The 27962-nt window shown below is 37.9% G+C and overlaps 1 protein-coding gene across 1 annotated transcript in view; it reads right to left on the bottom strand.

Annotated features, from left to right (window-relative positions):
- Positions 1–27962, bottom strand: part of HMGA2 (high mobility group AT-hook 2) — a 107489-nt gene that overhangs the window by 70583 nt on the left and 8944 nt on the right. The window contains exon 3 of the mRNA XM_050325374.1: positions 25863–25913. Within this exon, the coding sequence (XP_050181331.1) occupies positions 25863–25913 (51 nt within the window). The remainder of the gene's footprint in view (positions 1–25862; positions 25914–27962) is intronic.

The following is a 27962-nucleotide window of genomic DNA, read 5'->3' as shown; positions in this document are numbered from 1 at the left end:
CCCTTCCTTTTAACCTCACTGGTATGTTGTACCTACTTATGAACTCAGATATGACTGTGAAGAAATTACAGTGAAGCAGAAGAACGATTCGGTAGGACATCTTTGCCCTGTATGACTATATGACTGTATGAATTTTATATATGCTTTTTTTATATAAGAGAATTTGAAGTTCCTTTTCCCAAGAATAAATAAAATGGTCTTTGCTCTGGAATCATGCATTCATGTGCAGACCCAATGACGGGTGATTGCGTATTGCTGGACTTTAAACATTGGCTGATTAGCTTCCATTAAATGAATCTGTGGCATCAGATTCAGCTTCTCATAAATACTATTCCTCAGTTCAAGAACACATTTTTGAGGATTTCAGAGAAAAGACTCCAGAGTCTGTATTTAAATTTATCCTTCAACAGCTTTAGGCAAACAGGTAGAGCAGTGTGGGCCAACCTGCAATTCTTCTAACCATGATAAAATTTTTATGTGCATGCAGAATACTATTTCAGAGGCCATTTATTAATCACCTTTAATTAATGCCTTAAATTTCATTATCTATATTCTAAACAAGTATTACTTTTGTCAATACTGATATTCATTGCTTTTCTGTATTAATCCAATATTTGTATCATCATTCATCTAAAAAAACCTGTGTCGATAACCACTTTACAAGAAAACTAATGTAGTGGCTCCAGGCTTTTTGCTGTTACTGAAAGACCCTGACTTCATTAATTCTTTAGTTGGAATTTTGCTTCCAGAAATACCTGTGAGGATTATTTCAGAGGTTCATTTCCTAGTTCTTAGATGTTTAATTGTCTAATTTGTAGATGTGATCGGGTAGTTAGTGTTCTAAGTACTATAAATGGCAACAACAAATATTTCCTGAGGTGAATTTGCAGGCAAAAAAAGAAAGGCCTTTTTCAAAACCATACCAGAAATGTGTTTTTAATTGTAGATAAAAGCATCCTCAGCAGTACTAAAATACACCTAGAGGTGTCATACCCTAAGTGGCAAAGGCTAGCCTCGTAATTGTTAGACACTGGCTATGTTTAGTGAAGCTGTAAATGTTATGTGGTGACAAATACTAGTTTAGGCTTGGCCTTTTCAAACCTAAATTACTATGGACTGAAAAAAGAACTGGGCAAAGGCACCTAGGATCTGTTTGCCTATCTGTACTTCACTGCATGGTGTCTCCTGCATGTATACCCATGTCATAAAAGTGCAGGCACTGCTTCTTCTAACTACACGTGAGTCTGGGACAAACACTACTCTGAGATACTCCCTTTCAACTTCTAGTAATTTCAATAGCATCACAGGCTCTGGTCTCTCATCCTCAGATGTAGATTAAAAGAACAAAAGGCAAAGAGCATGCAAGATAGACATATGTAGTCATAAATCTCAGATATATAGACATATATAGCCCAATACAGTCTTCCTTCTATAGGATATTTGGGGTCCTAAAAAGATGACATTTGATTATTGAAGATGAGTAGTAACCCTGCTGGCAGCACTTACTACAATTCTGGTAGACCACAGCATTGCTGCTCTTCAGTTTTCTGATGACTTATTGCAACCTATACAAAAATCCCAGAACAACAAAACCAACACTAATTTTAAATAGTGAGTGCACCCTGCTGGAATCCTCAATCACTATAAAACACAATGCCTTGTCAGAGTTATTGCAACTTGCTGCAGCTAAGAAATCTTATGAAAATCCTTCTCCACCTCCACTCGCTTACAACCTGGCTTCTGCCCATAGAACTTACCACCTTTGCATAAGAGAAGGTCAGAGTAACATGGACCTCTAGATTCTCCTAAACACTAAACTGTGTCTGTAAAATCTTTGCATGGGAATAAAAATCCACAATAGACAAAAGGCATTTTGCCTGGTTTTGTCCTGGATAGTAATGAAAGGAAATTACAAAATCAACACTTGAATGCAGAGGCAAAACTTTCTTTAACTTTTATTTCTTTAACTTCTATTTCTTTAACACAAAGTCCCGTCTGTGGAATGCTGGAACTGGGAAACAAAGTATGAATCAATGTAAAGCACTTAATTGTCATTAGATGTGAAAGTGAGGGGTATCTCTACTATACTTCCTGTCCTGGAACTTTAAATGGAACATATGGCACAAGGGGGTGGAGAGCTTGGATGTGAAAATACAGATAACAGTTCTCTTTCAGAAAAGACCATGAAGAGTAACTTACTAATCAAATGATGGTGGAAACTCACAGCACACCAGATACGGACAAGGAATGTCAGAGTTTTAGCAACTGCTGATTAGTTACGGAGACCTAAACTTGCTTAAAATTGTTGCTTATCTGGTACCCCTTAGGGTTAAAGACATTATAAACAATCAACCCATCTCTACAGAAAGGGAAGGAAACAAAGACAAGCTGGAAAATAGTATCTGGACTCTTAGTCAGCCTTTCCAGCTGATATTATTAAAAGAGGAGTATGTTGCACTGTTGACTACCTAAGATAGGAATGCCATCTAAATACTCCTTGAGTGATACTAGTGTGTGGTTTGCTGGGTGACGATGCTAGAACAAGTTCTGAGTTATTTCCTTTACCCCTTAACCATGGACACTAATAGTAGAAATATTCTGTCTCACTGTTCTTATATAGAGTTCTCCTCCTACACCAACAGTTTAGTCAGAAGACAGGTCAGTGGGCAAAACATGCTCATGACTACTTCCTTTGCTTTAGAAACACTTGCCAAATGGTAATGGCAAAAGTTCTTTTTGCCTTTTGGTCTGAGTGGTCAGAGACTCTGGAAATAAGCCCATGTACAGTGGGACAGTTCTGACCACAATGAGCTCCTGATTAGGCTGTGAGCATTGTCTTTGACTGCTCAGTACTGTTTCCTGTCTTAAACAGTAGATAGCTTCACTGAATCTCCATTTAAATGCACAAGTATAAACTCAAGAATTCTACCAGCTGATACTCACAAACTATGAGGTTTCCTCTGAAGTTTTGCCTTTTTTATGCCACTCAAACTGTTACTTAATCTGTGTCCCTCCTTTGAGCTTCCCTCCCTACTTCTGCTCCCTTGGTGTCACAGAGCAACAAGTCTTGGACTGTGAAATACTCCTCACCTCATCTAGTCCCCTGATTGCAGGAAAGCCCACTGACTTTCTACTACATTTTTGTATACTGCAATGTAATATCTTGCTTTTTCTTACCCCTTCTGGCTTTATTCCACTTTTACTTTATTTTACAGTAGATTATTGTACTTTATTTTACAGTGGATTACAGCCTATCTTTTTTTCCATTTGTCTTTAATGTCTATTTCCTCTTTCCTTTTCATCAGGTTTTTAACTGTCTAAAGAGTACAACTCCCTCTTTATCTGTCCTTTCAGCCTCTCTTGCTCTGAAAGCTGTTTGCCCCTTTTCTTTTTGTGCATGCTCAGTCCCACTGTCCATGGACTTTTTGGAGCTGTCCACAGTCACTGTCAGATGCTCTTCCTCGATTTTTTTTCCAATTTCTGAGAAGAACCATAAGTCTAAAGAAAAAGCAGAACAAGAGACTAGGTATTGGGAAAAGTTTTTAAAAATACAAAGGTAAGGAAGACAGGAACAGGCCTCATGGGAATAGGAGGCTTTAGCAGGAAAAAGAAGAATGTTTTCCCAGGGGGTAAATGTGTCTCACTGCTGAACTAGCTGAGACAGACAGAAATTCATTGCCAAAAAAAAGTGAATCTATGGATTAGAAAAGAAGTATCAGAAAGAACATCACAGACTTCTCACATTGTCTTTCCCCATAAACCTAAGAACAAACTAAAGCAGGGAAATATGTATGGACACTCATTATTTTGCTTAGGTCTCCATAAGCTAGGGCATCTTGTGACACTTTATAGTTTAGAAACTCTTAAATGTCCATTTTATTTCAAAAGCGTATGATGAGAATGTCACAATTCTGTCAGGATTGGCCCTGTGGGATATAAGGAAACTGAGAAAGCATAAGGGTGATCAGAGGTTGCATATGCCATCTGGCTTCACATCTATGAAAAGCTGCAGCTGCAACATCAGGAGAGGCAGACCTTGAGACACTGCTGTAGATGCCTTCCTAAACAGAGAAAGTGTGGGACTGCGTCTGCTGGGGCATCAACACAGCAACCCGGCATGTTCTAGGGTAGCAACTGAGATGAGTGGGTTAGATTCCACCTGAGCAGCAAAAGGCAGTGGGGAAATGAAGCAGCTGAACTTGCTGTGATGACTCCTGTTGACAGGAGTGGTGTATTAACAGGCACAGCTGAGCTTAACTCCAATTTCATCGCAGTTTGGTGGCTCTTCTTTAAGGGACTAAAGCGACTGGCTTTCCCATACAAGCCCTGGGAGGCTATTCCATGGCCTAATACATTTCAGAAATACATTTTTACAAATACTCTTGATATCCAAATTAAATTTTCCTTTGTTCAGTTTTTCCTATTACACCAACTATATGTTAGTTTTTATTGGTCCTTGTTCATTTTTATATTAAATGTGGCAAAAGTCCTGAACCTCTGCTAACAGCTTTCATAGTATAAAGTAATAAACATTTCAGATACTTTTCTGCAAATTGACTGTCAAGTTTCTGATGTGAAAAAACCTCCCAACTTCAATTACAAAAATCTTTGCATCATGAACTCCATTACTAATATCAATCAAAATATCAATAGTAGCAAAATGAAAAAAAACCCCCAAAGCTAGTGTACGGAATAAATCATTGCATGATACAGGATACTGCATTATATATGATACTTTACAAGAACATATTTTTCTACTATTTACTATTTGTTTTAGAAAAAAAATTCTAAAGAAACAAACTAAAAAAAAAAAACCAAACTAAACACAAACTAAAAAAATAAACAAGTTCTATAGCCACATCAATTTCTACTACAATCCATCATTAATGACTTTCCTATGAAAGTGAATTTTCAGACCCACTCTTTAACATGTGCAAAATTCCTTCCCAGGGAAGAAAGCTGTAAAAATAACTGAAAAGCAACTACGTATCCTTGGGGATTTTCTGCACTGATTTTATGACTCATTACTACTGGTTCATCTATTCCTATTGTTATACTCATTTTTATTACATAGAAGGAAAAATTTTTAAAGCCGTAAAATTCAGCTTTACTGCTATGTGAAGAAGGTGATTTTAACTGCAACAAGCTAAGACAACTCAGCTGTACTTCTCGTGTCCGACCTACAAATGCCACTTAAAAATAGATGAAAAAAATACGTGGAAGTCTGCCTGAAGAGAAATGGTTCTCTTGTGAAAGACCTTGTCAAACATATTAAAATCAAAGTTTTGAACTTTAGCTGAACAAACAGCTTTTATTGCTTAGCTCTGCAAACTGCATTCTAGTACTTAAGGAGACATTTCGGTAGTAATAGCAAACTGACTACTTTACATCAGCACCTCATGACTATTCACAAATCTCCACTGACCACCACAGAAGGCAATGTTAATAAAGGTCAAAATTACCATCTATCTACATAATCTCCTGTAAGAACTGTGCTGTAAAGGATCAACCAGCCTAACTGTTTAATGTATTTGCAAAAATCTGATTAATCCACATTAAAGTCACAGAAAACTCTTCCACAGATTTTAAATATTTGATTCAAGCCTGAGAGATGAAGGTACAACGGTTTCTTTATCAAATATTTTAGTTTGATATTAAATTATTTCCATTCCTTTCAAGAGTACATTAGCTGACTTATTAAATCAACTAGTTACTCATTTCAAATGACTTCCTCAGTTTGTGGTACTAGGAAATGACTCTTTAACAAGTATTCTTGTATCATTGCTCATTCACTCGGTAAGATAAGTTCATGCCTTTTAAAGCAGCATATCAACTTGCAACTTTTAAAACAAAAACTGAGGCAGCCATTAGCACTGTAAGCATGCAAATAAGTGAAAGACAGGATTGTTCAATTCTGATTATATACCTAACCTTAACTCTTCTCACTAACCCTGCCAAACATTTACTTTTCATATTTATTTTGTAAAGTGCTACATTATCATTATTTTCCTGAAGGAGATTAGTTGCCGCACAACTTCATTTTCCCAAGCACTTCAAGAAAACCAGTACACACCAGTAAACAGTAGTGAGCAAAATGGAAAAGTCACAGGGAGCTGAATGCCACATGTAAGGCATGCCATATTAAATGCAGCCCGAGCTGCATGCACAGAGAGTGAGATTGTTTGCCAGGTCATTAAACATGGCTCTTGGTGCATTTGATACATTTTTTATATTTTGCACACAGCACTCCGTATTATTTATTTGATAATTTCATGATTTGTATCACATTATTTTCTATTTAGAAAGACAACATTTTGGGTCTAAGGATGCAGAAGTAATTATTGATCAATGCTGCTGGGTATTGTGTAGGACTTCAGGAGCATGATGGACTCCTTTTTGCCAAGAAACATGAAATTAAATAACTTTGCTATCACTGGGTACAAAACAATGATGCCTTCCTCACAACCTGCAAGTTTCTTCCAAATGTGACCTGAATTTTCAGACTCTCAGGCTTAAAAACATTAGGATTGGAAATTTTTAACTGCAATATTACTTTCTATATTATTTAGTATTTAATAAAATTTAATCTATGTACGATTTAATATTTTCTATTTCTATTATATTAATGTTTTCTATTCTCATTATTAAAAGGTATTCTCCTTGGAACTTCTTTGGTTCAAAAATATGCATGTCTGTCTGAGTGCATACATACGTAGAAAAATTGCTCCAATACAGGCACTTCAAAGGACCTCACAGTCCTCATACTGGTTGATCTGTTCTTTCTCAGATGGCATCCAATTCACACAAAGGGTATCTCTTTTTGCCTTCTCATTCAATATTTCATTCTGACCAAATCAGATCTGACTGATCCTTACATGACTCCTCACCACAGCCACTCACAGCCTCCTGACTTCTTCAAAGAAACATAGGCACTATTCAGCTGTTATGAGAAGACTGCAGGCCCTTAAGTATTTTTGTATGTTATATAAATACACTATAATGCGTTCATCAGCCATGGTTGTCTTACATATGTAACATCTGAAGAGTATTTAGCTGAATGAAGACTAAAATGCCATAAGAATCCCATTAGTCTCTGGGAGTTCTCTTCACCGAGGTTAATGGAATAAAATACTCATTTAAGAAAGAGAAGCAGCTAAGGAGGAACTAATAAAATCAAGCTCAGAACATGAGACTAATCTCAGGTTTTTTTAACGTTTAAACTTCCTACAAACTTGTTTGTCTCCAATCCTTGCTCCAAAAGCTTCAGGAAACTCAGTTTCTTTTTTAGCAGAGATGTTCTGGTGCTCAAAATTAAATAGAAGCTACTTACTTGGAGGCCGTGAGTTAAGCACTCCCAGCTGCGGGAAGCCCCGATGTGCAGCAGGGCTGGAGTGGAGGTGGGAGTTTGAAAGATTCCAGCCTACTGCCACCCATCTCTGTCATTTCCATTAAGATGTTTCACATTGTTGCTGGTGTAATCATTCCAGGTACAGTTACTGTGAAACTGAGACTAAAATAACTACCCACATCACGGCTAAAATATGGCTTCGTGCATATAAAGGTGAGTGACTTCACAACAATTGCAGCAGGATTTTAGAGTGCTTCAGGACCAGGAATGTGAGAGTGTTTGCATTTATCCATTGACAACCACAGATTTTCTAGGTACCTGATAAATGCAACCGGTTTTCTTTTTATCCTCCTTGTCCTTTCTGGCATGCAAAAGCATCAGCAGACACCATCTGTTGGTGTCCGCACATTTCCTCGCAAAGCTAAAGGATTTGCTTTTTTATCTACAAGGCCAAGGGAATGCAGTGTCTACTAGGGTAAATATTTCTAGGAGTACCATTCCCAAGTATCAGGTTTACTTAGCTGAAAGAGAACTGGAAAGAGAGGCCTGCAGCAACTTGCAGTAAGCTGGAGGACAGGGCCCAGGGGACAAAAGGGAAAACATGATAGGCAACAGAGGAAAGAAGAACAAAACAAGAACCTTACAACTAGTCTTCTCATTTCTTCATGGACATGGCTTTATATTCAGACCACAGAGGTAGCTCAAGGGATGGCTGATCACCTCTCATCTTAACTCATTAGTCATTAATGAAAAGTGATTAATCACCTCAATTATACATCTATCCTAACTACCTGAATATCACTCACACAAACTGAAAATAGTCCATGTCCCTGAAAAGATGTATCACTGCAACATCCCTAAAAACTACTTCTGCCGCATGTGTTTACTGCTATACAAACTTAATTTTCAAGCACCTGAAGAAACTGTACTGCAGACAAAGTTACCAAAAATGTTGTAATTTTCAAACGGGAAAATGTATCATCTCGACAAACAGTTGTAAAGGTTACACAGAAAATTATTAAAATGGTGTGCACAATACACCCCACTCCCCAGAAGGACTGTTCTATCTCTTCTCATCAAAGAGAGCAAACTTATACAGGTCATTTCCTCAGGGTAGATAAATCAAGAGTCAGCAGCCCCTCCCAAACTGTCCTGCTGCTGAGGAAAAGCCCAATGAATTTGTTGTTCTTACTCTAATACTAGTTGTGAGAACACTGCTGTCTTGGGAGCAGCAAACAGAAAGTTCCCGTAAGAAACCCAGTGCACATGACTCCATTAACAGGCCATGGCTGGGCACAGAGGATGTAATTATTAAAACTCCAGGAAGCAGAGAATCCCTGTCCAAAGTTTGAAATGCTAGTGGGAAAAAAAGACAAATCCTAGGGGAAGTATGCCAGAGAAACTAAGAAATAGCACCTGTGGGAAATTATAAGGGAAAGGAAATTTGGAAAGTATTTAGAGTTTTAGAACAAGTGGCCCACACAGAAAACCCTCCTGTTGTTATCAGAAGAGGGAAACAAGAGTAAGACAAAGATGCCTGAAGACCACAAACAGAATTAAATAAAGCAAGACCTAATGTAACTTTATTAAATGCCACACAAACAAACATGAGTCCTGTCTTGAGGTCTGATATGGAAAGAAGCTGAAGAAAAGCATGGAGAGAGGAGAGCATTTGCTGCCCATTTAATGAAATCTCCACAAACCTTTCCAAGTGCTTTTTGATAAACATGCCCAGGGATGCTGTAGGGGGAGATCACCACCACAGGGAGATGAAGTGGTTGAAGGGTGACAGGTACCCATCTGAAGTGAGCTGGGGCCATGACCTCTGCAGGGAATCTTGAACCAAGGCTAAGGCATGAACATGGACAGGCTTCCACCTCTGTCAGCAGCCAGGAAGAAGTGTAAGAAACAAGCTCCCGAAGCTGCTGTGATTTGTAAGCTTTCCCAGAAAGCTGTCAAAGGAAGAACAAGGACTACAGGGATACAAACACAAAAGGACAGCCACAGGAACTACTTGGTTGTTATGGACTCAGCCCAGCATCTCGTTTCTTGTTTAAACTCACAACTCCAATGTACTGGGGAGGAATTAAAAATCTGTCTGCTGTTTGGTGGGGACATAAGGCAGACATTCCTGAATGCTGAGGACTGTCATGACTCCTTCAAGTGGGGTTATGAGCCCTACTAAGCAGCAGAAGTGAGCCGTAAACCCAGAAGTGAAGTTGGAAGTAGGAAACATCATAAAAAAGATCTGGGAACTTCTAGCAACAAAGGTAAGACTACTGCTGGTAGAATTTCTCTGCCATGTCCCTTCATTCCAACAGTGAATATGATGAAGTTCATCAGCAATGTTTGCTGCTGATAATCTGGGGAAGCTTTTACAAGAAACTCATCATGGCTGTCGCCCACATATGGATCCCACTCACAACGAAGTTCTTGAGGATTCAAAAGTATCTTTTTCAATAATAGTTACACCTTGGGGGTTTGTGTGGTTTTGAAACAACACACAAGTCAAGAGTAACTTCATTCTGATAAACACTGCATCTTTAAATAGCAACTTCAGCATTTCTAGCAGAGAATAATTTCTTGCAGATTCTTGTATTCTTATGGCCTTCAAACAGTATAGAGCCTCATAGGAAATTCTAACAACTGTTCAGCTTGAATCACCTCTGTCGGTACTGCACATCATCTGGGGATTTTTACCAAACCCTCTCATTCTTTATTAATAGAGTAATTTGTCTGAAACCTGTTTCTTAAGGGTTTGTCTGTTCATTCTGCACCTGCAATCATAACCTTTATTTTCAATCTCAAAACTGGTTGCTGTGGAAATCATTATGATGTCACAAAAAATAAGGATTAGTAAAACTGCAAGTAGGAAATAAACAGGTTGAACAGCTGAACTGTTAAAAAAGTTTTACTGCAACTATTCACTGAAATAAAAAAGAAAAAGGAAAACAAACACTTTTCTCCGAATCTGATCTATGACATATGTTCACACAGTGCTGACATGGACCAGGACCCCAAAAGCCTCCCCTCCCCATAGCCTGTACATAATCTCTACTTCCCAGCAGGCTTAGAATAGGGAATTGTGGTATTTTCTGAATAAGGGTGAGTAACTCGCACATAGGTACAACATGTAACTGTTATCCCATCTTTCCATGTGTCTTACAAATAACTCTTTGTCAAAGTTTCGACAAGCATAATGTATTGATGTTCTATTTATACTGCAGATCATTAATTTTAAGAGGTAACAAGCATTCTGCATACAGAGTTGGTGAGGTAATTCTTTTGTAAAAACATAAATGTTACAATAATACTTAACCTTGGAAAACAGGTGCTAAAATGTTCTTTAAGAGATATTTGCATCTTGTTATGGAAATGAACGCTTTGGTCACACAAGTAATAATCACCAATCGGAAACAGGGAGACACCTTGTGCTTGGTAGCTATGCAGAGTTTATGAAAGATTTTCGACCTCCTTAACGGAAGACAGCTTTTACTTTCAATAAATACATACATATTATAACCCCAGTAAAAACAACCCAAAAGACATCAAACAACAGAAAAAAATACATTGAAATAACATTAAAGATCTAATATAAATCCACAAAAGCCAGAAAATTCAGAGACAAAGAAAGACTTTTAGACAATGGAACACTTTCCAATGTATTAAACTGGAGCATAAATTCACTTCCTGTCTATGCTTGCCATCAAGTCATTCCAGATGCAGGAGGTAAGTTCCTCCCTGGGGTAACTCAAGTGTCTTCAGCAGTATACACCAAGAATCAATTTAGCTCTACAGAACCATGTCTTAATACTTTCCCTATTTCTGATAATTGCCTTTGATTTGAGTTTAAACAGTAACTTCCCATTTACAGCTCATTTTCGCTGTTCAGAGACTGCTATAAAACGGTATTTGTGAGACTGCAATACTTTCCATGATTACAGACTATGATGTCAGCTGTGGGGTTATGACTTTATTGACAGACCAACTAGAAGGAGAACCTCCGTGAGAAGGAGAAAATCCACACTCAAATACAAATATATCTGAGATTAGCAAAGACAACACTGCATCTCACTGGGTGCATACATTTCCATCTGCATAAATAATATTCTCTACTTTTCACTCAATTCAAGCATGAAAATGACCCTTAAAAATTTCTGTTTCATTTGTAAGTCATTCACGGTGCTGATGTGCTGCCACCCAAACTCAAGCTTGATGTCAGTAACAGTTTAAATCACATTAAATCATTGTGGGTCCAATTGTTTGCTGCACTCTCTGGAAGTGCAAAAGCAGACATACAGCTTAAGACAGGATATGAAGGGAATGAAGTGATTTTGAATTGCCTTCAAACTTCCCAAACTGCCCTCATTCTCAGGCTGACACAGCTTTGGTATTTGGGGTCTGGCTATTCCCTTTCAATAAAGTAAGATAACCACAAAGAACTAGTTACAAGGAGGTTGCCAGGTATCTGGCTGAGCAATGGGATTGAAAAAAAAGGAATGTAACCTCCTGAACTGTATCTTTCCCCATCTAACCCAGGTACATAAGACAACTACCCTGAGCCTTGAGATGCAGAGAATTAACTGCTGTAAACAAAAGAGCTTTACACACCACCTTTTTTTCTGAAAGAAGAAAAATTATTTTTCCTTTCAGTTTCCTAAACTGCAAGAGGTGGAGGGGTTATGACTGACCCTGCACGGGCATGCAAAATAAGAGATGGATAACTTAGGGACTCACCCTACATTGAAAACTCTAATACGACCACATGGGACACAACTGAGCTGACAGCTGGTGAGATCAGATTCAGTCCAAGAACCTAGGAGTGAATATTTCCCATTGCTCCAAGTCTTACAGAGTCTTGGGCTCTTTATTCATTCTTTTTGCCTGTCTTCTACACTCTACTGAAAGACTTTCTCAAAGGTTACCTGAAATTTCTCATATTCTCATATTTGATCTTGGACTAGATGTTTATTTTGTTAGATAGCTCCCAAATAAATAAAGACTCCTTTTTTAATTAAATAAATGTCCTTTTCAATTTTTCAACTGCCTTATCATGTTCAAATTATTCAAAATGAGAACTTTTTCAAAGTTTGTATCCATGACATTTATGCAACCCTGAATGAGGAGAGCGGGTAAGCTAAGAATTCAAGCATCGACCCGGAGAAGACAGAGAATGGAAGCAGCTATGTTCACATCCTACTCGTGCAAAGTGTCTGGAATGCTCATACCACAAAAGTGCAAAGAAAGAATGGAATTCCTCCCCTTTTTTTTTTTTTTAAGGTCATTAAAAACTTTTCTGATAACTAACAAGCCCATAAAAATCAGGAAGATAAATAAATCACTAGAGTTGTGCCTCCCAGTTATGATTACACTCAAGATAATGGCTTTTGGGGATGTGAAGGAAGGTGTGCAGAGTTTTGAAATGCACAAAGCTTGCTCTGGGACATTACTTAATTACTATTTGAAATTTTAATCATGCAAAGAAAACCACAATGATTTATAATTATGCAAAAATATAATTTCCCTTAAATACGTTTCTTAGTGATTTGACACAACAGAATTAACAACCTCCTTCTTGGAAACCAATGGCATCTGGTTTGCCTACAGAGGTTCTGAGACCTTCTACTTCCTTAAATGAGCAATGAAAGAGATAAAGTAGCTTTCTGCTTGGAGCAAAATTATTATTAAGCATATAATTTTGAAATGTTTCTGCGCTCATGTGAATTTCAGTTATAATATAATTTCTCTTTCTTGCCCTCTGTGCAGTGGATATCGTCTTTACTTAAGGAATTTGTTGTAGTTGAAACAAAAAGTACAATGTGCAAAACCTTCTCCCTCAAGATATACTGCAGATTAAAGGGCAAATTCTTTCCCTTACTCAAAATCATAATCAGTGGCTTTTTGTTAGCATAACTAAGAGAGGGTTCCCAATTTATATATCACTATTTACAAGTCTTTGGAGACAAAAATCCTAACTTCAAGTAAGTCGGAGCCTTGTTATTGGATTCACTTCAATGAAGTCACTCCTTTACACAGACTCACCTTTAAAAAAATTTGTTTCAGTAGTAATACACCATCTGTATGTGTCTACCTATGAACACAACTGACTACATCCTTAATGAAAGTTATACATATGGAAAAAACAAGGTAATTCAGGCATTTCCAAAACCCCATATTTGTGTATCTTTGAATAATTTGCTGAAGGTTACAGGACAGAGATGTCCATATTCCACTTTTCAAACAGTCCGCAGAAATTATTAAAAAAAAAAATCTACTTTTAAGAAGCATTACTGTTTATATGGCATACAAGTTGCTTTATAATTAAAAAAAGCTTCAACAAAAATCTTCTCTTTGTATATCTGCACAAGTCTACTCCACCTGTTACTCATGCAGTGACTACTCAAAACTTACTGCACTAATAACAAATTTATCATATTCACAGATTGATTCAAATACTATTCTTATGTGAGAGTCACCATTAAGTTTCTGTTGAACATGTATTGATCTTCCTCAAACTACCTCAGTTTTGTGCAAACATGGCTACTTGCACAATTTATAGAGTATGTAATGAAGCAGCAGACACACTAATGTATCACACTAGTGGCAGATGGAGAAAGGCTGAAAACCAGGCAAGAGATTTCATTAGGAGTTTGGCCATTGACTTCAACAAGCCTAAGATTTTATCATGCATATTCAATCTACTTGACAGGAAGAGGGGGAGGATGGATCATGTGTCATGGCAGACCATTTGTCTGTCTACCTATCTCGATCACACTTACTCATAAAGCTTGACAAAACAATTGCTTGAACGGTTATTCCTGACTAAGTTTGCAGAAGCGCCTTGAAAACAGCACACACCTCTGACTTCTCTGAATAGCTTATCAACGTTAATGAATGTTAATGAATGAAAGTGCATGTCACATCAGAGAAACCCTTGTTTCCTCTACATTTTTAATACTGCGATCCAAGTACTGTACATACTTTGTCAATTGTGTGACTTGTTTTTTTCAAGACCCAAACAGACAATTGTATGTGGAAGGAGAGTTTCCAAGCAGATTCTCAAGGCGTTTAGTATCTTTAACAGGAAACAATGCAGCAGGAACAGCCAGAGCCTAAATGGGTTCTGTGTGAACAGTAAGGAAACCCCAAGAATATGTTAAGACAATGCAACTTTGATAAGACTGTAACAGTGAAGTTCACAGATGTGTTTGTATTGCATCTTGTAAAAGGCTCCAATTGCTGTCTATTAAGATAATTGATATAACAGTCAAAATGGATTAGGGTAATATATTAGGTAAAGTCATGATTTCTGCTGTATATAGGAGCTACCAGTCTGACTGTTTTTAAGCTCTCAGCAGTTACTCTGAACAGACAGGATGTAAAAATCCTACATTGTGCCAATTCACTGATAATCTTAGAGGCTCCAAAACAGAGACTGCCACTATTGGCAAACCACTTTCAATCAAAACAAACCAACCTCTGCAGATCAAACACCATTCCCATTGATACTAGTACAGATACACAAGTAATACATTGCATAAAATTTAATTTATCAGTACTATTATTTAATCATCATAAGTAGCACCAAAGTCTAACCCTGCAGTTCCACAGTTCAACAGCTGTCAGGATTGACAGACTAGAATAAAGTAAACTGAAAATAGAGAGTTTAAAGAAATAAAAAGACAAGGCAGAATAAAGACATACATAATCATTACTAATCTCCTAAAATTGCTATGGAAATAGCACATATACAGATACATAACTGAAATGCCAATAAAACCCCCAAAACTCTATAATACTTGCAATAATAACAGATAATACAATTTGAATTGGTAGAAGAAGGTATTAAAATCACATGCAAATAGACTGCAGCAAGCTGTTGCCAGCAAAATTCTAGCATCCATACTATAAAACACAAATAACATCTTACGTGTGTGGAGATTTCACTAGCACAAGCTTTGATCCATCTGTACTCTGTAACTGTCTATCTCTGGAATTTTCTCAGTTGCCCAGTATTTTCTTACTTATTTCAAGCCCTCTGCAGACTGAAGTTTAATTAGCTGAACATGCTCAAAATTGTTAAGTCTCAGGTAGAAAGCCTTACCTCCTCACTAAAATTTAATTGCATTTCAAGTTTCAATTGACAGCCACCCAAAATCTATCTCCATCCCTGGAGAAACCTTCAGAGCTACATAAGGCTAAGACAGAGCACAACACCATTCATAGTACTCATGTGCAACCAGGACATAAGCATCTCTGAGTAAGACTGCTCACCGGGGGTCTGCCTATTAGTAAACATGATGAAGATTTAAATCCACATCTCCTATACAAATGTCCTAATCACAAACTCCTGAGATTTCCTGGATGAGAAGCATTCTCCAGCCCTTCTCTTGAAGCTGAAATGCAATACAGAGAAGCAGCTCCAAAAAAAAAAAAAACAAGGAAAAAAGTGTTATCTTTTGAGCACTAGTTCAGACCAGTTTTCAAATTGAGGCAGAAGTGAGCTCCAGGCTATCTTCTCCAATATCTGCATTTTAAGTCATATAAAAAGCAGCCCTGGAGATGCCATCTCAGATCTTTACATGGACAGGTTTCCTCTTGTTTTCTTCTTCTCCCAAGTGGTTCCACTACTTTTAATGGCATTGTTGACTAGAAGCCCTGGGTCCAAAGAGTTGTCACCCAGACCAGCTCATGGCACATCACTTCTCTCTGCACACAGGTTCAGCCCCAGCTGAGTAGGACCCATGGTCTCTCAGTGCTTCAGCTATTATGCTATTATACTAAAGATGGACTGACAGTCCTCCTCCGCAAGTTGTCCATCCTTATGATAGGGCTAAGCAAACTGGTCCTGAGTAGCATGAGGGGAAGTGACACATTTCTGTTTCCCCATATACAGAGTGGAGGGGTGGATGCGTTAATTCCATGTAAGCTCAGTGGACCACCTGGTAGAGAGGAGGAAGCACATAATCTAAGTGACACGATCCTTCTCTGCAGTCCTTCTAAGGCACCTATTTCAAGCACTGACTGTATAAAAACTAAGTCAGAATGAGTTTTGTCACACAGATTATATCTTACGTCCCCTTCCGTGACAGGCTCCTAAAATCCTAGTGAGGTAGGCTGTTACTTGGGTGTAATGGATTTCCCGTAATGTCAGGCTATGAAAGAAAAGGGATGAAACCCAGAGATGCATGTGTTTGGGAAAAAAAACCACCTTCTCCTCCTGTCAGCACAGGATGGTCAGTGGCTGCCCTTGTGGGGCAGCAAGATTTCCTTCTTAAAATGAAATCACTGTAACATCAAAACAACCGAGAAGAAGCCTGCCTGCCTTACTGTATTATGAAGAAGGAAATCATATCCCACCAACAGCCTCCAGTAACAGCAAGGCTGATTAGCATCTTCTGTGCAACCAGAACCATTCTGAACAGGGAGCAATAAAAGAATCCAAGACAGTGCTGTTAGCATTTTCAGCATCTACTCCACAATTACATGCTTCTCAACATAGGCTTTGTCATTCAGCCTGTCATCTTCCCAGGTTCCCCTGGTTTCAGTTTCAGGGTTCCCCCATGACTGAAAATATCTGGATTCTCTTGGACCTGAAAAGATCTTGTCACTACTGCAGCTTTAAACAATTAAACTGCATATCCCAATCCGACTATTTAAGCAATACAGTTTATGAAGTCACAATTTTCAAATATTAGGGTCTTGCCCCTCTATTTTTCAGCTTTCTTTTCTAGTCTGATAAATATCTCACATAGGCCTTGGGACAGAAAAAGAGGTGTACTTGTAAACGCTATTGTAAACTATGCTTCATTTGTATTTTAAACTGGAACTAGCACAAAAGAAATTCAAAACAGCACGGCCAAAAAGAAGGTTTTTTTCCTCACCCAATGTAGTGTGCTACAGAATCAGAAGACAACTCCTGGTGAGGATATTTTGCAGCTATTTACTGAAAGAAGGCCACTTTCTTGTTGAGAATCTAGCCTCATACCTAAAATGTAATACTGAACTGCAATTTGAAGTGAGGCTTAGTCTCAGGATTAAGGAAGAAGAAATAACAATACTTGCACTTAAAGCATATAATTACTTTCATTCAAACACCTAAAAGTATTCTCCAAATATTAATTACCACAGTACTAGCCTCCCCTCAGCCCTTCTAAGAGAGGATCAACTGTGCATTCCTTTGGTATCCACATCACCTGTTTGGGTCTGTAAAGAACGCAAAATGAAGCCAAAAGTATTACCCCTTTTTAATTATTATGGTAACTCAATTGACAGGAGTAAATTCACCCACACGGGGACAAAAATGTTATATTTTTCTGTAAGCTACTAAACTACAGAGGCCTGCAATATAAAGCAGAATTAAATTAAATTATATTAAATAAGATGAACAATTAGTCAGAAATTATAAGAAAACCTAGTAGTCTTGACTCTGAATCTTCTGTCCTGGATTACATACTAAATCATAGGTTTTCATTCCCTCTGCAACACTGTCTTTTAAGAGGACAGGGTACAGAAACACCATCTCTGGATGAGATGACTTGGAATGGCCCTGTCCCGCAACTACAGCTCAGGTCGGTTAATGCTGAATATAAAAGTAACCATATTTAAAATATTCAAGGAACCAAGCACCTTGGTTTTGTGACTATGCTTGTCATTAAATCAATCGGTATTGGACTTCTGCGCAATCGAGGTACAAAGATGAGAGAATACCATCAGTATGCATCAAATACCTTTCGAGCTTATATTTGGGATTGGTTCAAAACCCTTATGGTCCTAAATCTCTTCACTCTATCCTGTATACAGAATCATACTATCACAGAATTGTTTAGGTTGGAAAAGACCTACAAGATCATTGAGTCCAATCATTAATCCAGCACTGCCAAGTCAACCACTAAACCGTGTCCTTAAAGCATCATATCTACACATCTTCTAAGTATCTCCAGGGAGGATTTTAAATACCTTACTCCTATCCCTCATTGCCCACCAGCTTGAGACACTGAAATACTAGAGATTGTATACTAAAAATATGCTAGAGATACTGAAATACTCACACCTGAGTTTACAGAAACAGGTAAAAGAAGCATATATTGGTTTAAGATACAGGATTGAAAAGTATGTTTCCCTCTCTCCCTCATTCAACTTGTTCTCAAGCAAGCTTTACTGGAGGAGGATGGCCTTGAGCTGAAGGCACAGGGCAGGCTGCCAGGAAATCTGAGTTCTATTCCTGGCTCTCCCACAGATTTCCTTGGGCAAGGCAATTAACCTTGTGGAGTACACTTTCAATGGAGGTGAGGCCCAGCTTCTCTTTTTGCATTCATTGCATTTTCAATGGTGAAAATGGAATTGTAGGAGCAAGAATGAGTGCCTATACTTTTCACAACCTGATATGTTTCCTCTGTCAGGTATTCAGATGCACAACTGCCAATAACTGTGCTAGTGAAAAAAACACGTAAGAATTCAAAAATTGCAGGTGCAAAAAAGCCTTCCCGATGCTGTTGTGAACAGCCTCAGTGCTCAGTTTCCTCCTATGTAAAATGCGCAATGAGGCTTATAAAGTCAAAGTACACAGACAAACAGAAAACTAATTCTTTGAGTTCTTGAACATCCGTTATCTGAGATCATAAAAAGGAAACAGCTCAGAATTTCAGTTTGCCTTTTACTAGAGATGCTCTAATTTTACTTTCTGCATTTTTTGCCCGTTAAAATTTCCTCTCTGGACCTCAAACAGAATAAAATATTTTCCTTTAAGGAGTCTGAAATGTCAGCTGAAATAAAAATATTTTTTAGCTAAATTAGTATCTTTTAATATATATTAACAGAAGTGGAAGTGAACTAGGGAATGAGTGAAATATCCTTTTGGTAGCACAAATGCATTTTAGAAAAGAAATATGGCTAAATTTTGTGTTGTAGTCTACTTCAAATAAATAGTGCCACATCTATTTATACCAACAACGAACAGGACTCTGAAATTCTAAGGAAGGACACTATTTCTTTGGACAGTCTTCTAAAGAAATGAAGACACATACCTCTCTGGACACGGGTGAGACAGTACATATTTTTAGTGACTTTTTTAGTGCATTTGGTACAAGCATGTAAGATTTTTTTTCCTTTCCTAGAATAGTGAATTAAAAAAAAAAAACAAACCACAAAAGCAAACAAAAAAATGGTCAAAAAATGAGCATCTGTTAGTCATAGGGAAAAAAGTTCAACAATCAATGCTTTTGTCAAAATTTTCAGGTTTTGAGAGATGATTTCTTTTACAGATCATCTCAACTGGAAAGTAAATTTATAGGTATAAAGCTTTTAAGGTTTTCAATTCATGCCCTTCATCCACTTCTTAAGTTTAGGAATTTTAAAGGAGAGAGGTCAATAGTCTGTTTTTCATAATTATAAAGGCCCTTCAGGCTCTTTAGACAACTGAAACAACAAACCCTCTCAGGTGACTTTCTTGCCCATATAGATGTAAAACATGTTCAAGAAAGAAGGTATTTTATATTACCAAGTTATAAAATAGTATCTATGACCTTCACAAAGGAGCTAAGACAGTTTAGAAGATCAAACTAACAGCAACATATGCAAATTTTTGTAACATGCTTCACACGAAGCAGTAACACCTCTCATATTGCAGTCAAAATTTGTAAAGACTCAAAGTAACTCTTCCCACTACAAGAAACTGAACCATCTTCTATAATTACAATTATATTTTCTACAATTACATAAATAGTAAGTTTTTCATTCATCATCCAATATATGTGACTTCAGTTTTACCTTAATCATGGTTTGCTCCAAACTGACCAGGTAGTAACTAATTTAAACAAAAACATGTTCTCGTAACAACAGAACCTCGGTCCTAACTTAAGAGATGCACAGCTAAGCACCATATCAAAGGGGGGAATCTCTCTAGATAGGTTTTGCTATCTGGAAGTCATATATGTGCCATTTTATTTTTAGGTTATCTTCCATAGTGTCAAAAGATTGCAATCTCCAGATGAGATTTCACTACAATTATAACAAAGCCCTCTTTAGGGCAGGATGAACTATCATCTCAGAACATCCCTCTCCCTCTCTATCGCCTAGTGAGGAAGCGTGCATGACTTTAAGCACCTCCTAGACCATGACTTCATATGATACAAAAATGACTGCACTACATGAGAAATAAGAAAAATTAGTTAAATGGTTTCACATCACAGAGTATGTCACTATCAGACATAAACTTGACTTAGAAACTTGACTTTGGTATGCAAAGACTCAATATGGTCAAGAAATATTGTCAAAAGATTGCTGAGTTTTCTGAGGCAGTGGGATTCTCTTGATATGTATTTCTTCAAAATTCAGAACCTCATTTTTAGAATCTTACAAGTCAATGAGCATTAGGAGTTCTTGCCCTGCCACAGGCCTTTTGGAACTTGTGGTGCAGAAACATCTTGCCAATTCCATGTTTAAGGTTTGATATCTATGCAAAAATTGCACTGGGAAATAATCTGAAGAACTGCTTAAACTGACTTTCTGTATAAAGTGAAATTCTGCCCTCATTGAGAAAGGAAGCTTCAGAAATTACTGTGATCATGGAATGGTTTGGGTTGGAAGGGACATGGAAGATCATCTAGTTTCAACGCCCCTACCATGGTCAGGGACATCTTTGACCAGACAAGGTTGCTCAGAGCCCCATCCAACCTGGTCTTGAACACTCCTAGGGATGGGGCATCCACAGCTCCTCTGAGCAAACTGCTCCAGTGTCTCACAACCCCCAGAGTAAAGAATTTCTTCCTAAAACCTTACATAAACCCACTCTCTTCCAGTTGAAAGCCATTCCCCCTTGTCCTATCGCTACAGGCCCTTGTAAAAAGTGTCTCTGGCTCTCTTGTAGCCCCCTTTAGGTACCAAAGGCTGCTCTAAGGTCTGCCCAAAGGCTTCTCTAGGCTCTCAGCTTGTCTAGATGACTGTGACTGGATCAGATTAAGCTTCTGCTTAAGAAAATTAAGTTAATTTCTCATTATCTTTTATCTTCTACCAACCTGAAATGTGCTGTATGTACTATCTACCAGAAAATAAAATTGTTGAAAGAGAGAGAAGTTTTCTGAACAAGTCCCAGTTGTTACTTTGGCATCAGTGACGAGATGCACAAGTGGATATTTCACACACACCCTGCATGTCACTAGTCAAGGAAGTCACCATCTTCTGCTGTCACAATCATGCAGATCCTAGAATTTCACCCATCCATCCTTTAAAACAGCAACATGGCATGCCATCAGCCATCTCTCCTCCTCACCCAAGTCCTGCTCAAGGCTATAAAAACTCTGGACCGTTCCTTGGAGGTTTGGAGCAATTTTGCTACGCCATGCAGAGAGTCCGTGGCTCAGTTTAAATAATGTGGAAATGCCCCAAAATTCTACCTAAAGACATAACACAAACATTGCAAATTAAAAACAAATACCCTTTTAAACATCAACTTCAGAACTAGGTTTCAAGTTTCTCCATTAAACTGATGCCTGAGAGCACTAGAAGCCTATGAGATTTCCAGGGCTTTTAGATGCACTTCTTTGGAACAAACAGCAAAGTAATTGATTACTTAAGTCTCCTGATCTACTCATAAACCTTCAGCCTTTTGCTTTCAGTGAAATTATAGGCATACACAAATTAAATAAATAAAATAAAATAAAAAACCTTTGATGGCTCTTTACAAAGGGCTCTGTGAAGCTATGAGCAAGACCGTTGCTGATTTCATGAGCAGCAGCATCAGACGTCAGTGGCAAACACCTGGCACTGATGAAGTCAATGACAAACCCTTCACTGACTTTTGGGAATGTGAATCTCCATGGCTATGAATTTGACTTTATGCCTGTGCTACATAAAATAATTCTGCTAATAAAAACCAGATTGCTTCATAGCCTTTTTCAAGCATCAAAGGCTATAGTGTACAATATGGACCACAGGAGAAAAAAAGGCTGGTGCTGAGGACCTAAGTTCCACACTGTACACCTTTCAAGAGGTTTTTATTTCACTCTAGCCTAGTTCTATGGGTTGAATGTCTACCAGACTGCACTTCTGCAGCACATCTTCCAATTTTGTTTCATTTGAAAGTAGTCCAGCCAATGAGCTCTGGGACTGCTACACAATGCATACAGTAAGTGGGGAAAATTAGGAGATGCATTTCCAAAGCACGCTCATGACTTGACCTAACAGACTAATGTAGATACATCCAAAGAGCCCAGAATATATCAGTGCAATTAAACATCTAAAATTAAGGAGTACCAAGGTCCCCATGAAGAGGGTTAATAGGTAATAGGACTTAACAGCTTTCAGTAAATTTCACGGGTGCAGCAACCTACAGTGAAGATCAGTTTTACAGCAGCAGGCACCGTGCTTCTTCCAAATATGTTTCCCACCTACTTGACCTTGTTATATTAATGACTTTTATTCAATTAACTCTCCACATTTAGAAGGCTTTTCTATGTAGCTAAATATTTTATTTTCAGAAGATTCTGCTGATCTTTACTATCTTTTCTATTGATGAGGGTCTTCCTTCCTTTGACAACTTTGCAAAGTTCACATTATTGCAGTAAAAAGATCATCTGATGTCTCATATGCTTGCAATAAATTGGAAACCTTGCCCTCTTCACTTGGGCTCTCCCTCCCCCTTCTCAGTTTTATACTAGTCAAACAAGATTCACTTCTCTTCTAAAAAATAATATATAAATAAATATACTGTGAGTCACAAACATTAAATACTTAATTTGAACCAGCAGAAAGACCAGCTACCGGAATTCTACCGTGGTCTGTAAGCTCATATGTCTCTGCATGTGCATATTGAAGGAAACAGCAGAAATAATACTTTACAATTTGATGAACAACATATGACAGAGAACCTCCAGACTCTCAAAAAAGGGTTACAAACTTAGGAAAATACCTGCCATGTAGAATTCTGCCCTCTCCAATAAAAAAACAAAACAAACCAAACCACCACCACCAACAAAAACAAAACCAAACCAAACCAAACAAACAAAATTTAAAGAAAACCAACAAACACCCTATATACTCCTTACTTTCGCTAATACTGAACTGTCAACATTAAGGTTTGATACATAAATTGGATTAAGAAGAATATAATCATTAATTCAACTGAACTATGGATGATAAAACGGGACATTTTCAGAGTACATGTTGGATGTCTAAACAGAAAGGATGATTCTGTACCATCTGCTTTCAGGCAGAATCCTCCCTTGATTTCAAATATAAACTTTACTTATAGATGGTACCATAGTGGTTTATAATTTAACCACATTTCTTTTTGGAGCAAAATATAACATCACTCTCCATTTTGTCATGCACAGAGAAGGAACCCATGAACTTAATTTAAACTGGAAAGAGAGAAGAAAGAGAGGGGGGGAAAAAGCATATTTGATTATCATGGTCTGTAGAATTATCTCAATGCAACCTGCAGATAGGAGCATTATCTCCAAAAATCACAAGAAGCAATCATATAGTTGGAATAAGAAAATAAAAAGACTACACTTTCAACAGACACAACAGCAAAGTAATACCGAGTTTTAAAATACATATTAGTTTCAAAAAAATGAACAAAACTGTTGTAAGTACTGGTCTCACAGTAAAGTAATGCACACATCTACTAGATAACCAGTAATTCCTATTTCGGCAAATCAGATTCCTCACCTGACAAAAAGCCCATTCCATACTGAATGCTCCACTGACACTGCCCATTCTTTCTTCCCCATAAAGATACAAACATAAAAGTGAAATGTTCTAGCCAACAAGATGCTATAAGCGCTGTATTTAGCCCTTTTCACGGAAAACTCGCCTTAGTTTCTAACTATGAGTGCTTGGAAGAGAAAAATCTTTTTAACACTTTAGACTGCTGCCTTTTCCCTCTTCCCCAAACTCTTGAACCATCCCTATTCACCTGTCACACATTCCTAATTCAGTGGGGACGATCTGCCTGTTATAAATTATTTACTCTTATAGACCAGAGTCTGTTTGCCCTGGGATTACACCCAAGCTGAAGATCAAGCAAGCAACACTCAGCATCCACATGTGCAAGGTTTGAGCCAGACGGGAGGAAGTAGACAGGAGCTGATCCATGTTTTACTGCACTTGGCATTTGCCTTCTGTAAGCTACTTATGAGAAGATCACCAGCAGAGGTATGTTTTGATAAACCATTTTCTTTTTCTAAAGCCAATGAGTTTCTTCATTTCCCTGAAAACTGCCTGACTTGAAAACTACAGGTATAAGCAACTCATCTAGTATGCAGTGGTCTGTTTTCTCCAGAGAAATATCCTGGGGTACATTATCACTGGACATAGTGGACAACACTATGGGACTAGGTCTTGAAGTGGCTGTTAAAGCTAACTTTCCTGTGTTCAGCTGCTGATATTATTGAGAACCTCAGCTGCAGTTTTCTGTACCTTCTGGTGGTGTTTGAGCTTTTGCAAGCATATACTATTACAGCTCTGTAAAAGCTATGCAAAAGAACTGAACAAAATGAGGGGGAAAATGACAGGACTGCAGAGGAGAAAGAGAATGCAGAGTGAAATAAGGGATTAAAATTGAGAGGGTGGGGGGAGATTTGAAAAAGAAGTTTAAAGAAAAATGTTGACTAGGGAAAGGGAAAGGGGACTGGAAAAGGAAAATCAGAAATGTTAACTTGTGATGGAGCACACAGCCACACCTTTGTATCTTCTAATACCCAATCGTGTTTTCCAAGTGACATCCCAATCACTTTTCTTATGAAAGCCCACGCATCAGTAAAAGACATGGAGATGAAAGGTGCACAAGCAGACTCTCATTAGCTGTAAACATCAGTGAAAACACAGAACTTCAACTATCCAAGACTGAAATATTTCCATGGTCAAAGAATAAAAACACATGTGTCTGATAGACACATCTACAGACTAAATGGGGCCAGGGAAAGCGGAAACTTTTAATGAAACGTATTACCAGTCACTACAAATATATGAGGCATGAAAACACCTCTGAATGGAAAAAATAAATTCGAAGTGCAAGTATCCTGCTGTTCATCTGTATTCTTTCTTGCTGGATTTAAGGAAAATATGCATGTTTCCAGGCAATGTAGGACAAAGACATTTTGGATTTTAAACATTATCTTGTGCACACTACATCTGAATCTTATCACCTTCTGATGTCTGACAGTGCCCCTTTAACCTTTGTTACTCAATTACTGAACAAGTTATCTCATTGTTACTCTCTTTTGAAGGAAGAGTTGTGCCTCTTTTCATGCTGATAAGAGACACATAAACATTCACTCCCAGCAAACATTTAATTGTAAAATGTCTTGAGCAAACTACCAGAGTCTAAAGGTAGGAAACTGTGGTTAACTTCTCTGCTATCTTAACCCTTTAGTCAATCCACCGGAACAAGCAGACACAGAAGATGGACGCTCTTTTTTTACAAATGAAACAGAAATTATTGTTCTCTAAAAGAATGTACTTAATAACATGGTTATAACACAGCAAATAAACCTGGAAGTGAAATACCTACCCATTTTCTGGGCCGGCCTCTGGGTCGCTTTTCACCAGTGGCTTCTGCTCCCTGTAAAGGGAAAAGAAATACAGCATATTTTATACCTCAGCATTACTTAACAGCCTCGGTAACTAGGAATTCCTTTCCTGTAACATTAGCTATAATTATATCTCTTGGGTGGCACCAGGTCCCCTGCCTAATCTGTGTGTTTTCTGGTAGAATGTGATTATGTTGTTTTTTCTGACATTTCATAGCCAGTGTGGCCAGGCAATGCCTCACTGGTGCCCAAGGGTGCCCCCAGCCCTAACCCACACTCTGTCCAAGGGCATGGAGGAGCATGGCCACACACACCCAGCTGCTCAGAGTCCACAGTAGAGCCTAGGTGCCCGGACCCAGGCCAGCCATGGAATGTGCAGGCTGAGGATGGGAATGCAGGTCAGTCTGGAAACCTGAGAAACCCCAGAAACATCAAATCTAGTCTTTCACAGGCTATCAAAAAGTACTTGAAGTTACTAAATTAAAAATACAGCCTGTTTCAAGCCCGGTCAAAGCAGTTTATAGAACCTCTAATTCCTTTTTTAGTCTCATTATGTTCATGCATGAAATGGATTAGGACAGAATATCATCACGAACATGTCTGTGTTCGTATTGGGAAATAACTTCTCTACTTTTCACTTGAAGTTTTCCTGGTAAAAGCACAGCCTTCAGCCGTAAGTAAACCTTTTACTGTCCAAAACACACCTTTCCTTTCCAGCATGGAAAGGGCCCTAAAAGTGACAGCTGTATTTATGGAAGCCCAGTGGTTGTTCCTAGAGCTCAATGTAAAGGAAATATGGGTCCTCTTACAGACTCTTCCATTAATTTACTGTGTGACATTGTGAATAGCACTACTACTAATACTAGTACTTATGCACTGCACTAAAATATATACAGAGTTTGAAATGAAAAATGCAGGTTATTTTCTCTAGATAATCTATGCCCATCCATACACTCCACCAGGTAAATAATCCTGGTCCACTGAGGGTTATGAGGATTTTGCCACTACCTTTAGTCAGGGCAGAACTTGCCACATACAAAGTCCCCAAGAATGAAGACTTCTAATACACATGAATTGCTTTTCTTTTTCTCCAGTTAACTGTATGTGTATTTGATTTGCCCTTAGAAATCAACTGTGCCATTAAATAAATCACTTGCTGGTCAATCTCTGTAACATATACTGTAACCTAATGCTGTGTAAATCGGATCTCTCTAAAAGAGAACCTGAGCTGAGGAACTAGTGGAGGAATCTCTACAAAAAAACTGCCCTGTGAGTTAAACGCAATTACTTTGAAATAAATACCTTGCCAATAAGAAAGCTGTGAAAAATAAAATTCACACTCCTAAAGGGCAAAATTATCACTCAGACTTGTTAAAAGAGTAAACTTGAGCTTTAATCGTTTATACCAGCATTACATGTAAGGTGAAACCCTCTTATGAGAATACTTGTTAAAGTGCATTTACTATATCCTGTAGCTGTCTATTTCAGAGTTTTGTTTCCTATAAGTGTTCATTTCTTTATACCTTATAACGTGGCGGATGCAAAAAAAAGGATGTGATTTAGTTTTGACAAGCTTTAGCCCCATGCATCTATGTTTAGTTCATGAAACACTGGACATAAATCTTAAAAGAAAATATTGGTTAAAATTGTTCTTAACAAATCAACACCTTACATGTTATCAAAGCACTAATGCCATTTATTTTCTTCTATGTATTACCACATCTGAAGGAAAGATCCTTTTCCAAAACTCTATTAAAAATGAATTATTAAAAAAGAATTAACTTTTTGGAAACAAAACCTACTTTGTCTCACAATTAAAGTTCCTACAAACTTGACACAAATTGCAACTTTAACTACAGCGCATAATCTACTTATCTAGTCTCTAGAAAAAGAACATGAGAGATTTCTCTGAATAACTAATCTTTGCCTCCTGCAAAACTGTCACACAGTGTGGCCACTTGCCATGAGCAGTGCTGTGCTTTACCATCGGACGGTCCATGTCAGAAGTGGTTGGTGTTCCTGCTGGCTAGTTTGGGTATCAGTTTGTCAAGTGCTTGGGGACCTTTCAATTGAAAGGCACT

Source organism: Myiozetetes cayanensis, unplaced genomic scaffold, assembly GCF_022539395.1.
Source record: "Myiozetetes cayanensis isolate MyiCay16 unplaced genomic scaffold, myiCay2020 scf3, whole genome shotgun sequence".
In the NCBI taxonomy this organism is placed as follows: domain Eukaryota; kingdom Metazoa; phylum Chordata; class Aves; order Passeriformes; family Tyrannidae; genus Myiozetetes; species Myiozetetes cayanensis.
This window is presented reverse-complemented; position numbering and strand designations above follow the sequence as displayed.